This window comes from Phalacrocorax aristotelis, chromosome 5 (genome assembly GCF_949628215.1).
Source record: "Phalacrocorax aristotelis chromosome 5, bGulAri2.1, whole genome shotgun sequence".
Taxonomy (NCBI): Eukaryota; Metazoa; Chordata; class Aves; order Suliformes; family Phalacrocoracidae; genus Phalacrocorax; species Phalacrocorax aristotelis.
Genome location: NC_134280.1, coordinates 33,104,920 through 33,122,294, shown reverse-complemented (window position 1 = coordinate 33,122,294; position 17,375 = coordinate 33,104,920). Strand labels below are relative to the sequence as shown.

Genomic DNA, 17,375 nt, shown 5'->3' with positions numbered 1-17,375 from the left:
GACACGTTTAATAGAAATGGCTTCCCACACTGAGGAGACAATATTCCACACAGAAGCCAGGAGATGTGGGTATTTGAGAAAGCTCAGGCTTCCTCTGCTATACTCCCTCCCTGCTAATCTGTTCAGAGCAGCAGCACTGTTCATATCAACACAAAGAGCCAGCCAAGTGCTCAAGGCACCACAGGTGGCCATATTCTGGGCAGCTAGCTAACTCCTCATCGCTTTCAAACAGCATCTTTCTAGAGTCCCTCAGGTGATGTTGGCAGCAAAGGAGGAAGCAGCAGCTTCTCCTCAGTCTCAGTCATATGCTACAAGGATTCTAGAATTGTCTTCCTTTTTTAACCGACAGCTGCCCCACTGGTGACCCTGTCACGGCTTTACAGAATACCGGATCATCACAACTGATTTAAATTATTTATAAATGCATAAATACAGAACAAATGTGTACAGTAAATATACTTAAATAAAAATTGACAAGATGCATTTATTGTTTTCGATCTGTACAAAAGCATAACTTAACAGGCAGGCTAGTATAAACTTACTTGGTGCCAAATATTTAAACTTTTCATTCCAAAGAATTTCTGGTTCAAAACTTGTAGATACAGTTTCCACCTGGGAAATCTCCTTTTTAGACCACAGATAACACAGTATTGTAAAATCAAAATTCTGCAGTCCTTCAACCAAGCAAAAGTTGCATTCTGCTTTGAGTGCCAGAGTTTTAGCTACTCAGTGAATGGATCATATGAAACATGAGCCATGCTGGAGTGACCTGATGAAAAGTCAGTTTGCCTACTGCTCATTTGTGTTCTGAAAAAAGATATGTGTTAGGACATGTGACATGCGATCTTAGCAAAGACTGATAAATATGTGTAAAAATAGGGTGACATGTTTGGATTTTTCTTTGCTACTTCATACCAGCCAGAAGTAGCATAAGAAAATCTATGTTACTTAAGCGAGTCCCAGATGTCATGCAGAACCTCAATTATTCCTGAAATAAAAATACTTTCATTCTGATTTTGCAAGTGGCTTTTCCTTTGCACAGGAAACACTTTCTCAGTAAGTGTGAAGGGCTTTCTCAGTCTTTGCTGCTACTGCCACAGCTGCACCTGCTTTCCAACTTGGAGGGTGGAGTGGCAGTCTGTGCTGATGACATCTCCACAGACGTTCATCTCCGTTGCAAAAAAAACCTCCTGCAAGAACAAGCAGGATACCTCCCTGAGATGCCCTTACAAGAATCTCCAAAGTAAGAACGTTACTTCAGAAGCTACTCTTCCCACAAAACAGGGTGTACTGTGCTGCAGTGCTATCAAGAGGGCTAGTGCAAAGCTAGATTCATATTCTTGTCATCCACTATCCAAGTGCAACTTCCTGGAATTTTAAAATGTGGTGGATGCACTGCGTGACAGCAGCTGTAGAAGAAATGATGCACAGCTGCACAAGTGTTCCACAAGACCATCTGGAGGAAAGTACCAAAAATAGATGCTAGCAAGCCTTGTGTACTTCAGCAAATTAAGCATAAAGAAATTGGTGTCCATGCAGTGTTTGATATGCCATAAAAACCCTTTCAAATAACATTTGATAAGAAAGCTATTTATCAGTGAAAATGCAAGCTCAGACACTATGAACAGTTTACATCTTGTAGGTGTTCACTGATACAGGACAGTGGTATTGTGACCAGTGGCTCACCTTAAAGTAGGTTACTCATGGGTTTAAAAATGAGCTAGTGTTTCATGGTGCTGTACAAATAAAAAGTTGTGGGGAGCATATGAAATACCTGTATTAAACTCCACTGCATTAAGTTTTCCAATGCATGAAAAATGACCCAGATCCATTTAAAATAAATGCATATTACAATGTCACATATAGTATTATAAAATTATTACTTATGTGCACAGTCCTGATATCTATAGACATGGCACCGTGAAGAAAGCCTGGTTCCTAAGCATTTTTACAGATACTTGATAGTGATGCAGTTTGCTATCAGTCAGATCATAATGTCCCTTCAACTTTGGTACATTCAGTGCAAAATATTTTTGGGAGTTTTTTACTCTTATAAAAATAAAAGGCATTTTTTTCCCTTGAGAGTGCTTAAAGAATAAACACTAGCAGAATGTCTGTTCAGGCATGGAAAGTGACAAAAACAGAAATGGCATTTTAGTTTGCTTGTCTCCTGTTTACACTCTAAGAAACATAATATAATGAACCTATAAAAATAAACAGAATTCACTGTGTTAGGGTTTTTTCCTGATATGCTGTGATAAATTGCTAGTTTCTTCTTAAAATAGTTTCCATGCAGTATAAAGCATAAAATCAGTCTTATTAAGTTATTAAGTTCTTTATAACAGCTCATCTTTTGTCATACACACCACTAGCAAACACATTTCCACAAACCTCCTTAATGCAAGCAGTTGTTGTTACATCCTTTGTTGCTGATTTTCCTTCCAATTCATTTCTGCCCCGGGAACTTGAGCTCTGTAGTGCACACCATGCAGCCACTCGTAGTCTTGGGTAAAGCCAAATACTAGATATGCTATTATAACCTATGACATAAAGTAAGGTACCTTCATGAATTAAAAAAGATGATCTGTTGTATGATTTTTTTCATAATTTACTGGGTAGTTAAGGGGCTCAATGATTTCACATTTTGACTTGATTTTTCTATTCAACAACTTCGATGAAATCCAGTTTTTGGGTATGTATCGGTTTTGCAGTAGCCAGGTTGATCGTAACATGGGATCACATTTCTTGTTTGCTCAGAACATAAACTTAAGAAGTTTGGCCATCCTGAAAAACCATGGATTGCACGACTTAGTTTTCCCTGCACATCAGGCACACTCTAGTTTCACTGTAGAGGATTCTGCCCCTACCACAATGCTTTTTTAATTGCTTCATAAGCTCTTTCATGGAACCTCATTATCTGAATTGCACCGTGAAATAATTTTCGTCTAGGAAATCCAATACAAATGTTCATTCACTCCTTGAGAAGACAGATCCACAAAAGTCCAATGAGGTGGGCACTGTGGTTTGTGTATCACTCAAGTCCAAAAGTACTTGTCTCTTCAACTGCTGTCAACAGTTTTTCATATAACATAGAGAATGATGGATAAGGGGGAAGGTCCAGACGATTGAAACAAGTGTGAGCCCTGGGGGGGGGGGAAAAAGAACAAAAGGTGGTGAAGTACATTACTTAAAAAGTTCAAAAAGGAACACACAGACTCAGTCTGTGCTTACATAGAGATGGGCAGATAGTATTCTTTCAGAAGACTTTGTTCTGTCAAACAATGTTTTCCAACTGAACAGGTAGGGAGGTTTAATGTAGTTTTTTCTAACTAAAATAAGACAGTAAGAAGCATTTATGAAGGTCTGTAGAAACATACTGACAGCCCAAAAGGCATGGGATAAATTTAATCCGTTAAATGCGCATGAGAAAAGAATCACATATCATGCTACAATTCAAACAGCCTCTTCTGAAATCTTGGCTTTAAATGTATCTCCTGAGAAGTAGGTTTTTCTGTACTGATGATACTCGAATACTGTATTTCTAATGGTATATATTTCAATACATTGGTTATGCATAAGATATTAGATTTGATGAAATATTAAAAAAATATGCCAGATATACAGGAAACAATCCCACAGTAGGAAAGGACAGACAAATTAGATACTCTTCCTGTTATACTTCCTCAGCATATGGATCATGTTTCTTGGGAAGTTACTGTTTGTGCTGATTTACGTTATGTACGTGTCTGGCCCTGCAAGCCAACTACCTTTAGAATAATACTTTTTATAATTACACAAATGTACAATTACACGAAATGACACAGATACCTCTAGCATACCATCCTGCTTTCTTAAGAGGACAACCATGTGGTTTATTTCTCAGTTGCCAAAGTCCATATACCTCAGTTTTTTGACAGACTTGAAACTGACTCTCAAAACCTCTTCCAGGGAATGAAAAGGGAGGTCATAAAGGTTTATCCTCTTAGTAGAATAATGGATATCATTGCCTGACCTCAGGGCAGGCTCAGTATAATACTTTCTAAAACACTATAGTGCATGAGCCTGCTCTAGTGAAACAGACAGCGTAACTATTAATGCGATGGGTTCTTGAGGAAGAAATGTGAAGACAAGCTGAAGAAGGCATCTTTTCTGCTTTGAAGCTTTGTACCAAAGCCTCACTTTAGACTCATTTTAGAGGATGAAACCCTTTTTGTAGTTTGGCAGGTCTCTGTTTACAAATATTTTATTCTTTTGCAATAAAACACATCACAGTGTTACTTAAACACAATCCAGCTGAAAAACAAACTTCTCCTGCACTGACCTGCCCTTCATCAGTATGGCTCGTATTAAGTGTAAATGTGTAACATAATGTCAATGGAAGGACTGAACAAGCTCCCTCCTCACAGCAAATGCAACTCATTTAACCTAACCACTCCCAGAAGTCTGGAATGCCTACAACAGACCTGTGCTGAGCTTCCTCTGCACCAGAAAGTGCTGCCTTCCACAGGAGCAAATTCAGTAATTGCTGTTTTAAGTGGCTCTCCGCTCCCAACAATGGGGATGAAACAAATAAGTGAGGTGGGTTAATCTCATTTTTTAAGAACATAAGAGTCCATTATAAACTATCATTGAAGGTGAAACACTCAATTACAGCCTTAGTGTCATAAAAATATCAGGCTGAAGAAATGTATACACAGTGCAGAAGGTCACACTATCACTATAAACACAGTCCAAACGTTAAATATGCAATCGCTTAAAATATCACTGAATTTTGCACCCTCCCCACATACAGTATGCTTAGAAGTACACTGCTCGTGCATGCTGTATAGCAGGGAGGGCATTTCCCCGCCCTGTATTCCAGGGGCCTGATAAAATTTCTCCATCCTTCCATCCCTCTAAGGCTCCCGGAGGAAAGCTTTCTTTGTAATCCTCCTTTGTCTTTCCAAACACCTTACAAAGTAATATCTGTGATGTAGATTAAATTATTCTTGCATTTCCTGCACTTAAAAAAAAAGAGAAAGAAAAAAAGAAATTTCCCTTTTTAAGAAAAAGGGACTTAATGGGCAACTGGAACTCAGTGATCCCTTGAGTTCAGTGTATGGTGTGGAAGAGTCTTAGGCAATTAACAGTCTAACCACATGCTTCTGCTGCATGGGACTGACAGCTACTCATTAGAACTATGGATCATGCTGTGTGGGCCATAAAACCACAAATTATGAAACACACAGTATATAATTAGCAAGGGATTCATTACAAACTGGTTTAATATTAAGCCAGCAAGTTGTTTACATTTATTAAGAGAACTGAGTTTTATCTTAATTTTGAGGGCAATTTTGAAAATGCAGTCACCTACTTTGGAAAACCAAGTCATTAAAAAAGACAAAAACTTAAGATCTTTGTCTTCTGAGGGAATGCATGCTTTACTCACTGTAGCAAGCAACTTCGTAAGTCTTTGTGAAGAAAGTATTTTATTTTTTTTCCTCTGGACAGTATTTTCCCATTCCAACATTTCAAAACATGTGGGCACTAACAGTTCAGCATGAAAACCGTATTGGTTCCTGAAGTCTAGATTCCCAAGTAATCCCCCCTTCATTTTGATTATGATAGTATAATAGAGTGACTTAGCGTTAAAATCCAGCAGTCAGACATAAATACTATTTGCATGTGAATCGTGCATGTACAGCAATGAGCCTGGAACCAATTTCTCAGCATGTAAGTGAATTGGAAGAGTAACAGTCCCTCTGCTGATTTAGTGTAATCTGCAACACAGTGTGAAAGAAGGAAGTAGAATTGGCATCAGGGACAGCAAGAGTTAAGCTAAACCTGTAATAATCAATCTTTTCAGGGCCTTTTACATGCTACTGACCTACTAGTATAAAAGACAGTGATACAAGCTAGGCAACCTGACATGCACCTCACAGAAATCTATTCTGATTCAGCAGAACTGATTACACAGCAGTCAGAACAGTGGGACAAGGTAAACATCTAGTGAATACTTTTGTGTTTATATTCACAGCTGCTTATACCACAATCACATACTTAAGTAACTATATTTGTTACCTTCTGTGTCTCAAAGTCAGGAAGAAGAGATGAGGATGGGTATTATTCTGTGTTCTCCGCAGGGTTGGGGGGGGCGGGTGGGGTGTTTGTGGTTTTCGGTTGGTTTTGGTTTTTTTTTTAGAAACAGAGGAAGAAACAAAGTCCACTGACTTATTGAGTCCTAGCTTTTACTGCCCTCACACCAAATATTATCAAATTTCACAATCACGCCCGCTGAAATCAAAAGGGCAATTTGCAAAGTGTAACACTGCTATGAGTGAGTGACGGTGCCTTAACACAAATGCTTTAGTTATCTGGGAATCAGAGTCACAGAGTCCTAGGGCAGCGTTCTCAGCAGATCCTGCAGTGTGTTTATACAAGCTGGGCTTGTTTGGAAACCTCTTGAAAGTCTGCTATTCAGGGTCCTTGTTAATGATGTCTTACCTTCAAGCCAGTACTACTTGCTGTTTGCACAGTAAGTCTTTGAAGCTGGTGAGACCCATGGCTGAAGCTACACTGCACTCAGGAACTAGGTATGTAAAAATGCAAATACTACTTTCTGCTTAGGACTTAGCCCATGTAAGCATAAAGATGGAAGATAATGTATTTTCTTCTGAGATAGAGGTTCCATGTCTGAATGCCAGGAATTGCCAGCTCATGACAACTTTTATTTTAACAAGTGTGTTGTTGGTTTACTTTAATTCTCACACTTGTATGTTAAAAACTGTCCACAGAGATAAAAATCAAACATTTCCTAACCAAGGGAATCATAAATGAAATTTCAAGGGGATGATACATTCTCCTAAATGTGAAGAGTTGGCATTTCCCCTGCACTTGCTGAACACCTTATGGTAGCAAAGATTCTCGACACATTTCTCTGTGTTGCACTACAGGAAGCAGTTTTATTCTGCAGTTTATTATAACCAGGGCTCTGTGTAACCTTTTCAGAGGAAATTCTGAGCATCCTGTTCTGGCATGTCCTGACCTTTTTGATGTTGCAAACTGCGCTTGTTAGCACCAGGAGTTCCAGTATTAGAGAATATACAGAAAAACTCTCACGATCTCTTTCCTAAACTCACAGGAAAAATCTTATAATTTGAAGTCAGAAATTTTTTATTTTTAAATCAAAGCTTTTTCTTTTTAAACAATCAAAGCTAGTCCATAGGTCAATCATAATCAAACTATAAAGTAGACTTACAGAGGTACAAGGTGTTACTAGGCCCCCAAAAAATATTAGAGTATTTGATTTGAAATAGCAATTTCCAGACCTTGCTTATCATTCATCCTCAGTTGCCTGGCTCTAATTTGTACTGTAAACTGGCAAAACAGCTTTGTTTAAAGGCCACCTGCTGTGTCTGTGGATTTCACAGGGCCACTCTGTGTCTCTGACTTTCTCAGTGTGGTTCAAATGGAAGCCTGCAGCCAGGAGCCAACCCAAGAGACATCTCTGACTTTATGCTGGAGAAAAAAGCTAAGGGATGTTGGTCAGAAAAGTTCTCTGTCTGTCTGACAGCCGCCTTGTGTCTTTGAATGCAAGTCATTCCTGAGGAATCTTGTTTAAGAGGAATGGGCTAGGATTAGGGTTGAATTTCCTCCATGGATCAGCCCAGCCCAAAACTACCACCACAGGCTATAAGCAGCACACTAAAGCTGAGATCTGATTAAGTAGAGTTAGTTCACCCACACTCCACACACTAATCTGTATGTCTAACTGCTGTTAACCCATTATAGAGGCTACAGAATTATAGAACTGGATGAAGGGAAATCTTCCAGAAACATATCAGCCTGATCACAACATAGAAAAGACTAGAACCGGTCATTTTTTGTCAATGAAGTGTCCATACTAGAAAATGTTTCCTGCATCACTCATACATTATTAGTCTAGTCCTGTAGTTGTTACCATGGCCCTTTGAAAACAAGTATTTTTCCTGTCTTTACAAAGTGGAAAAATTTACAAAAGCCACTTTTTTTTTTTTTTTGGATCTTCTCATTCTATTCCTCCAAAACTTGTCATTACTCAGTTTGAATGCTGCCTCTTGTCTGCAAGGGCTTGTACAGCTCAACTCCTGCTTTCATATCTTGGACTCTTATATTGTTCCTTTACCCTCTTCACATATTTCAGTTGACCCTACTTTTCTCTTTGAAATCTGCACCTTCTCTTGTCCCTGTGCTGCCTCTTAAGTCAAATGACCCCCTCTTCAAAATACACTTCTTGCGTGGTTCATAACTTGCCTCTTATGTACTTGCTAACACTCTTAACATCAGCCAGACCATAAAAACTACATCACTAAACTATACTGCAAAGGCTGTGTGTGTCTAATGCAAAAAGTCTCATATTAGCTTTCAGTCAGACACAGTCACAAGTGCTATTTAATTTATATTAATTTTTGGTCCTACATGATGAACTGCACGCACATTTAATCAAATATAACAAAATAAAATTCTAATCAAAATATCATTCTAATATAATTTTCCATGAAAAAAAGCATTACAATATGGATGTCAGCCACAGTTACACTGCCTTGTCCATCTTATGAGAACAAAATTGAGTTCAAAGAAAAATGGATGCATCAGACACTGAACAATGGGGAAGGAAATTTTCATGTAAGGCATAGTGTATCTGCATATAGTTAAAACTTGCTTATGTTTCTCAAACAGCTTATCTGTTATCCCAGTAACTGATATTCTGAAGTATCTGTAGCATTAATACACACACAGTTGTACCTTGGAAGAGCAGTGATCTTCCCCCACTTCTCTACGCAGAACCTTCTTGGACCATTGCTCCCCCGTAGAGAGGCAAATCCTTCATAAGGTATGCTGGACGTGCCTGTAACAAACTGCCAGCGCAAACATCATGGATATTGGATACACAGATGGTGTGCATTAGTAATTTATTTATATCAGCATACCCACTGAAGTCCAAATGCTTGTGTAAAAACATTAGCAAAATAAGGAAATCTGTAAGGCACAAGTAATAAATGCTACTTTGAATGGAGGATAAGGGAAAACAGACCATTTCCTGATACGACTCCAGAAGAGACAATTTATCCAATTAATTTCCTTCAAAGATTTCTCCTTATAAGAGTAGATCTGTTACATAAATACTGTAGAATAAAACACTATTAATATCAAGTTAGTTAAACTTAGGCCTAAGTGAGATTTTTTTTTTTTCCCTACTGTCTTTATTCTGTATTAAGAGCAACTAATAAAAAAGTGATAATGTATGATAATGGCTTCACTTTATGCCTTTTTGGCTATATGGATTTTAATATATTTATAAACAGTTATTAAAAACTATGAGAAAAGGACTAAATTCTGAAGGTTAGGTAGAATGCCCACTGATGCTTGCTGAAATCCTGTCTGTTGAGCAGATTTAGTTAGAACCTGTCATGAACAAATCAAACATTATTTTTGACAGATATGGGGCTACTTAATTTTTAATGATCTGGATATGATAAAAACTTTTGACTAACAGATGTGATAGGGACATATAAGCAGACATCTCTGGATCTTCAACAAATGAGATGTCCTGCACTGCTTTTTACAGACCTTTTGAAAGTACTTAAACATTAAAAAAAGAGAGATATCCTTCATCATACTTATATAAGGTAACTCAATGATCAGATACCAATTCTGAATTGTTAAACACAGTGGATTTCATAGTAGATCAAGGACACAGTCTGGTTTGGGTTGGGGATAACCTGAATTTAAAAAATTTAACTCAATAGTAAACCCGCATTTATAAATATTCCTCTGTTAAGAGGTTTTTGTCCTTCATCAGCAGGATGACTGGATTCTGCAGGCTGACTTAGTGAAAAGGGAATTGGCCTCATTTTCAGGTTTTCAGAATCATAGAATCACAGAATGGCGGGGGTTGGAAGGGACCTCTAGAGATCATCTTGTCCAACCCCCCTGCTTGAGCAGGGACACCTAGAGCAGGGGGCACAGGAACGCGTCTGGGCAGGTTTTGAATGTCTCCAGGGAAGGAGGCTCCACAGCCTCTCTGGGCAGCCTGTGCCACTGCTCTGGCACCCTCACAGCAAAGAAGTTTTTTCTCATAATTAAATTGAATTATTTTCTAATTTGAGGCACTTTAACTTCCATCTAAACTTTCTCCTTCCTAAGATGTACAAATATTATTAAAATTTCTACCTAATGATAAAACTAATTACAGTTTTCCTTTTCTATCTTTACTAGCCTTAATGTACTTTTAGTCAAATGACAGTAAAGGGTTATTGACATCAGAATCTCTTAAATGTATTTTTAACTTAGAAAGCTATAAAAATAGGTGTGAGCTTCAGTAGCATAAAATTATTACAGTAAGTCTCTGAGGATTATAATGTTATTCCCATTAGACAGCATCACCATAGTTTTTTTATGTCATAAGCCTGGATGGAAATAGTTTAGCGTCTAACTTTTACATTGCAGACTATTTCTACACAGATCAGCTGACTTCTTACCTGTAAAAGTCTTAGTCGTTGTTCATTGTTGAATCTTTCCACAGCAGCCCAGAACCACCGAATTACAATGTGATTGTCATGATAACCTGTTAAAACAGGAACAGCCTTTATACCTTTGAGTGCTACAAAAGTTATTGAAAGACTAGTTGATAAGTTTTCCCTAGTTCAGCCCTAGTCACAATAATGCTGTATTTCTTATCCAATTACAGCAAAAGACAGGAGGTGAGAGAAAACTATTCCTGAAATGATTAAAAATCTTAAAGGCAGAGGATTCATTTACTATGACAAAAAGGAGTGAAATCTCTTTTTCAAGCATTTCTTCCATTAACTGATCACTAACAGGAATGCCAATTCTTGAAATATTCCAGTGCTGTGCTTTTTATATATCTAAAGCTAAAAATGACGCTGCAAACAATGCTGCAACCGTCTCTCTCAACGTAGTTACCAAATCTTCCATTGTTCTCAAATGATCTCAACTGCTGGCCTGCAGCCACTGGGATTACTTCTAATTTCCTGTTGTGTTTGAGAGTGGAAAAGAGGAAGATCCTACTTAGAATGGTTACCATTTCCATTTGTCCCCAGCATCTGTGCGGTACTCTGCTAGTGCACAGGTGAGCACAGTACTTTCTGTGGAGAAGACTGCTCTCCTATGCTGTCCAGACAAGAAGAGTAAGGGAAGAGCTGCATGGGGAAGCAACAAAGCAATGTAAAATGGACAAATTGCCTTCTCCTAACACAAACTTAACCACAGAAATTCAGAAGATACCGAAGACCTATCTTGTGGATGGTTCTTTAGTGTCTTAGAAGCTGGGTAATTCCAGGCACCCCTAACACTGTCAGTGAGCAATTCAAAATCAAGGTTACCTCCTCTATACTCTGTGTTATTTCTCCAGTCACTCAAGTCAATTTCTGCTGTTCCAGCTATAACCAGTTCCAGTTCTCTGGCATCAAACACAGACACAAGCCTCGCATCAACCACCTGTGAAAGGATATAAAGTGCATAGCAACGTTTCATTGTTCATTTATTTTTGCCTCCCCATAAAAAGTTTTTCTGCTACTAAAACATTTATCGGGTAACATTTCCCTCATGAATGGAAAGAATTAAGTTTTTTTTTCTTTTTAAAGGCAAATAAATGGACTTTTTTTTCTTACGCTGCAGTTCCATTCAGTTTCATTAGAGGATCACAGTGATTGGAAGAGAATTTTATCAACAAATAATATTGAATTATTTCAGCTCAAATTAAGTTCAATACATTCAATTTAACTGTCCGTGTTAAAATAGGTAAGAGAGAAATACCTTGAAATACACTCGGTCTACCATGCTACACCAAGTATGGCATGCACACAAAAAACCTCAAAGGCCCAATGAAGAAAGAGAGGGGTCACTTTAAAAAGCTTTCACTGCTGATCATACAAATAGTGATCAATAGTATTTTCCAGTTTAAAGAAGATATATAACCACAGTGTTTAAGTCAATGGCTAACAATTACTCATCCCCCCACCCCCAGATATCTGTAAGGGCACTTCTGATTATATATGTATCTGCTTTTTGAGACTCTGTATTTGGGAAATGTATAAGAGGAGAAAAATGTTTCGGGACGATAAAGGAAGAAAGCAGATTTCATTTTGGAGTTTTTTACCTCATAGAAACCACGGACTAGACTCTCTGTTTGTTGTACAACTCCTCTCTCAATTCTCCATTTCACCATTCTTTCTATATATTCTTTCTTGTTCTTTTCAGTGACTGGGATGTTGGCACCTCCTGGCTTTAATTCCCGTTCTGTGATCTTAGGAAAAAAACAGACCAAGTGACAACACAGTATTATAAAGACAAAAGAAAGAATTATAATGATTTAAACTTTTAAGTTGAAGTAATTCCTCAAAAGCATTAGCCAATACTGACTTTAGCAAACTGGAATATGTGAAATAAAAGAACATAAAATAAATCTTTTTTTGGATAAAATCATATTTAAAATCCCATTTAATCTAAAGAATCTTCATGTTTAGTATGAAGAATAAGCTGAGAAGAAACAATCTGTACTGTGATTAAAGTAGTGAAGTCTTCTAAATAATATCTTATCAAAGGCGTTGTAATACCTTTGAATACTAACTCTGCTGCAATTAAACTCAAGTAAACTACATCCAGGAGAGCAATCGAAAATTTTGATATTTCAGATAGTGTCCAGAAAATCTCCTTAACCAGAAAGACATGTTTGATCAGTTACAAATAATAATTCTTCCTTAGATTCCAACATTGTTTTCATCAACCAGAATTTTATAAAAACAAGTTCAAATCAGCATGGAATGACAAACATTCTTCTGTTCAAATAAATGTTCATCTAGCAGTAGAATACAGAAAGGAAATTAAATTAAAAATCTTGCCCACCTGCCCAAAAACTTCTTCATTTACAGTAAATGTGAGATCTAGGATATCATGTATATCATTGTCTTTCATCCACTGCAAACTCTGGTGAAACTCCTCATCAAGATATTCCAGGTCACTCAGGTCACAGAGTCTAACGTAAACAAGAAGAAAACACTCAAATACAGGTGACGCAGGAGAGTGTGCACTTAGTAACTAAACTCAGATAGGACAGTCCTGAAAAAGCAGACTGAGAATGGGAGCCAAGAGAAAAATCAATAGAATAAAGATGTCACTACTTCAAATCTCTTGTTTACTTGCCTAGTAATAGCAGCTACTGGGTATCACAGAATGGTTTTGTTAATATACAGAACTCCAGAATTTACCAATTTGAAGACATACTTCCTTTTAAGCTTATGGTGAGTCTGTCCCATGTTTTCTGTGACAAGTATTTTGGAATGACGAAAACGCATAGATTGAAGAGACAAAATATTCAAATAATAAAAGAAATTGTAAGATTTTGTAACAAGCAACGAATACCCTTTTTGCTTCTGTGACTACACTGCCACCTGTTTCATCTCCTTGTTGTGCAAAGAAGTCTGTTCAGATACCTTGCTTACCACAGAAATATCTTTTTATTTTTTGCCATATTTCCCCTTACCTGGTCCTTCTTTTAAAAATCCAACCTAACAAAGTAAAGCTCCTCAGAACAGAGACAGCCAACAATCAGTCTACCTCTGAGAATGGGTCTTGCAGTCTGTTACAAAGTGATTCATATCCTATCCTGTGAGTCATTACAAGACAAATGACTAAGGACTCTATTAAATAGCTAGAATAAAACCACAGCATTTCATTGTACAACTTCAAATGTAAGATGTTGTAGAAGAAAGCTTGTAACGTGGCTAAAACAAAACATGAGGTTTTCATGCTGATCAGAAACGACATTCTGAGTTATTAGGTAACTGGCTAATAACCATAAGCAGAAACAAGTAAACTTTTTTAAAAAGTCCTATATTGAAATGAAATTATTAAGTTATAAATAATGGCCTGTCTTCTTTGATGATAAAACATCATAATTTATCCATACACTAAATGGCACTGCCCATGGGGAAGGAACCAAAGAAAAAAGGAGACAGAACAATTCTACTTACATTCGGAGGAGGGCTTTATAAAAGGGACGTGTAAAAAAGGCATCTAGCAAATACTGATGTATCAGAGCAAGACCAAGAATTCGACCACTAAACCTGAACCTGGAAGAGAAAGAGTTACAATCGTTATACTGAAACTTTGTGGTTTGTACACTGCTCTATCATCAAAACTGGCATGTATTTCCAAACAGTGTTTTAAAATCAGATAGCTATGTCTAAATTGTGGGGGTTTGTGGGTTTTTTTTTTTTTTTTTCCCTTGTGTTTCTTTTACACTTAGTAAGGCACAGAAAAAATGCAAGTCTTCAGGGTGTGGAAAATCCCTCAGATACCTAAGTTGCAACTTCTCAAAAATGTCAAATCCATATTAACCCAATCAACCCCTGCCAGACTAGACTCTTTATAAAAGCGTATCTTCCAAAATGATCACAGAATCATAGAATGGTGGGGTTTGGAAGGGACCTCTAGAGATCATCTTGTCCAACCCCCCTGCTTTTAATGCACCCCAGGATATTGTTGGCCTTCTTGGCCACAAGGACACATTGCTGGCTCATGGTCAGCTTGTTGTCCTCCAGCACTCCCAGGTCCTTCTCAACAGAGCCGCTTTCCAGCACGTCATCCTCCAGCCTGTACTGGTGTGTGGGGTTGTTCCTCCCCAGGTGCAGGACCATTCACTTGCCTTTGTTGAATATCATGAGGTTCCCCTCAGCCCAGCTCTCCAGCCTGTCCAGGTGTCGATGATAGCCACTGTCTATTTTCTTTACACACCCCATTTAGGATTAACTTGTTTTCATGTTACTGGGAGGCCAAAGGTTCTCCTACGCTTTCCCAGCCTGACAGTTCTTGCTGTCTTTTCTGCTTACAGTGGCTCCTTGCTCTTTCTTCTAACTGGTGATTATGGAATTCTGTGTATATTTTCATGAACAGTGGCTGGAAGCTTTCTTATGTATCACAGTGCTCTCCAGCCCTACGTCATTGGGATCTAAATTATCTTCTCCTTTCCCCTTTTCCCGTATCATCTTCATCTTGTCTGGTGGGTAAGGAAGGTTGGTGGAAAGAGAGGGAGTTTGACAGATTTGAGATCACATGGCAGCGACTTTGAAATAGTAGGGTCTTTGCAAATATTCCCATGAGAATAAAGATCCATTGTGAAGAATCCTCCAGACCTCTGGAATGAGATTTAAGTCTAGTGTTCTTTTTCAAAGAAAGTAATGTTTCTTAAACTTTCTGTTTATGCATCCTCAGCAACATTTTTCTTGGAAAGATTAGGGCTTTATTATACCTGCCTGTACACAGAGTTTGAAAGATTAGGATGTGACATGCAAAGCCCTCTCCATGCATAACTACTTGTCTCAGCTGCATTTGCTGAATTCCCCCTGAGGCTGTACAAGGGAAGTGCTGTCACAAGCACCAGCTCTCCCAGAAAGAGAGGGGGTCATGCCTCCCTGCCCCCCAAGGTCTCTGCTCCAGCACTGCAGAAGATAGGGGTACAACATGTTGACAGAAGCTGCATAGCACATAGGCTTTTTTCCTCCCCTTTTTGCCAGCCTGCTTTGCTTTTCCAATACATCATACGCCTTTTGTTGTCACAGTATTAGAGTTCAACAGGTAGCTTGCTTCAACTAACTGAACCGGATGCAGCCAACCATTTAATTTTCTATTCATTTTTAAAACTAGTAATGACATTCCTTTCTCATATTCATTCTTCTTAACTCGCTTCCAATAAATAACAACTTAGTACATATCTGTCCTACACAGATGAGCAGCTGTCATTCCACTATTACTGTAATATAACTACCTACGCAACAAAGTTCTCTGTTAATATTCACAGCACAGCTTTACAGATTTATGGTGATGCCATGGCTTAAATCAACTGAGGGTGATTAAAACTGGCTTGTAATTGTGAAAATGGGATTATGTAAAAATCCTTGATAACTATTTTAGAAGTACATGTGTATGTACAGATGTTGCTTAAGACCTATGTAATCAGCAGTCTTCCCCCCACCCCCAATTAAGATACCTCCATAGATTTCCTTCTAATAGATATGTTGGATTTTTTCCACTAAGGAGACCTCTGTACCTTCCTCTTCAGGAAGATTCAAACAAATTACATACAGTAACGCCGGTCTGAAGTCTCCCTTAATCTCATTAGTTGACAAAAAGCCAATTTTTTTTTTTCATTCATTTTTCATTCATTTAGCACAAGAGGCTAATATTGCTTTCATGTAATGACTGCTAATGTACAAGAAATGCAGAGAGTTGTGTTGTGGGACAATCCCACAGTGCACGTTCCATATCATATTTTTGCTGACCTTGTGAGAAATAAGAACATGTAAAACCACAAGAGAAAACATAATCAGGAAGGTCTAAAGAAACGCAATTATTTTGCTGCTGGTTAAAAAGATAGGATTCTGTGTTATACGTCTGAGCAGATATGAATAGTTGTCTGCAAGTGGGAACAACAGAAAATATATCTGAAAAAAAAAAAGAAAAATAATTCTTACCACTCATGGTGATTGTCTACAAAAGCAGACATGGGACTTATTTGTACTGTGTACGTATCGTTGGCTGAATATTCAAACAAACCATAGTATGGATTGAAGAGCTCTCTAGATACGAGGAAAAAAAACTCTCGTGAAGGTCCACTGTAGTCCAACCTTAAAAGAGAAACTCGACATTACTATAAGTGTTCATTGTGTGCAAGGAAATGCTTTTTTGAATCTATGTTCCTTATGCTATATTTTAATTAAAATTTCGTAATATTTTACCCATAACCCTTATCCTGCAGATTGCTTAATGCCAAGGTATGTGAAGTCCTTGCGGGGCTATTCTGAAATGGAATGGCTTGGAGGACTGGAATGAAGTGCTCTATGTGGGCTGCTCTCATAAAAAATTTTGGCTCCAGCTGTAATGGCCTCTTTGCCACAGGAATATTACCAAATAATTGGGAACTGGGGGGAGGATGAAACATGAAAAGAGCCAACTTTAGACCAATCTGCATCTGACAAATTAAGAATGAAAATGAACAATGGTTACATTTTGTCTCTGCAGACTTGCAACAATAGGACAATTTGAAGGATAATATTTCAGTTTTCCCTAGCAATATGATCTGAGATTACTTCAGTGATTTATCTTTCTTGGTCTAAGTTTTCTTGTCTGTCTTCCAAACTTGAGTGCATGTAAATGTCTTTTGGAGAGTGCATTTCCTTTGGTGTGGGTTGTTTTTTTTTTTTTCCTATTTCAAGATTCCAGTACTAATGAACAAGGAATCTAAATAACCCCTTCTTCCTGAATCGTAAACAAATTCATTGCTGACAAAGCACTGAGACCGAATTTTGACATTATGCTGCAGGTCACCAGTGAAATGA

General features: G+C 37.9%; 1 protein-coding gene across 4 annotated transcripts in view; it reads right to left on the bottom strand.

Annotated features, from left to right (window-relative positions):
* Positions 1-406: 406 nt before the first annotated feature.
* The window catches only part of HECW2 (HECT, C2 and WW domain containing E3 ubiquitin protein ligase 2), a 171,816-nt gene continuing 154,847 nt past the window's right edge, over positions 407-17,375 (bottom strand). For all 4 annotated transcript variants that reach the window (XM_075093893.1, XM_075093894.1, XM_075093895.1 and 1 more), the window contains 8 exons: positions 16,512-16,664; positions 14,013-14,111; positions 12,886-13,015; positions 12,140-12,286; positions 11,364-11,478; positions 10,500-10,585; positions 8,764-8,876; positions 407-3,143 (listed from right to left, as the gene is read on the bottom strand). In XM_075093893.1, the coding sequence (XP_074949994.1) occupies positions 3,032-3,143; positions 8,764-8,876; positions 10,500-10,585; positions 11,364-11,478; positions 12,140-12,286; positions 12,886-13,015; positions 14,013-14,111; positions 16,512-16,664 (955 nt within the window). In that variant the 3' untranslated portion in view covers positions 407-3,031. The remainder of the gene's footprint in view (positions 3,144-8,763; positions 8,877-10,499; positions 10,586-11,363; positions 11,479-12,139; positions 12,287-12,885; positions 13,016-14,012; positions 14,112-16,511; positions 16,665-17,375) is intronic.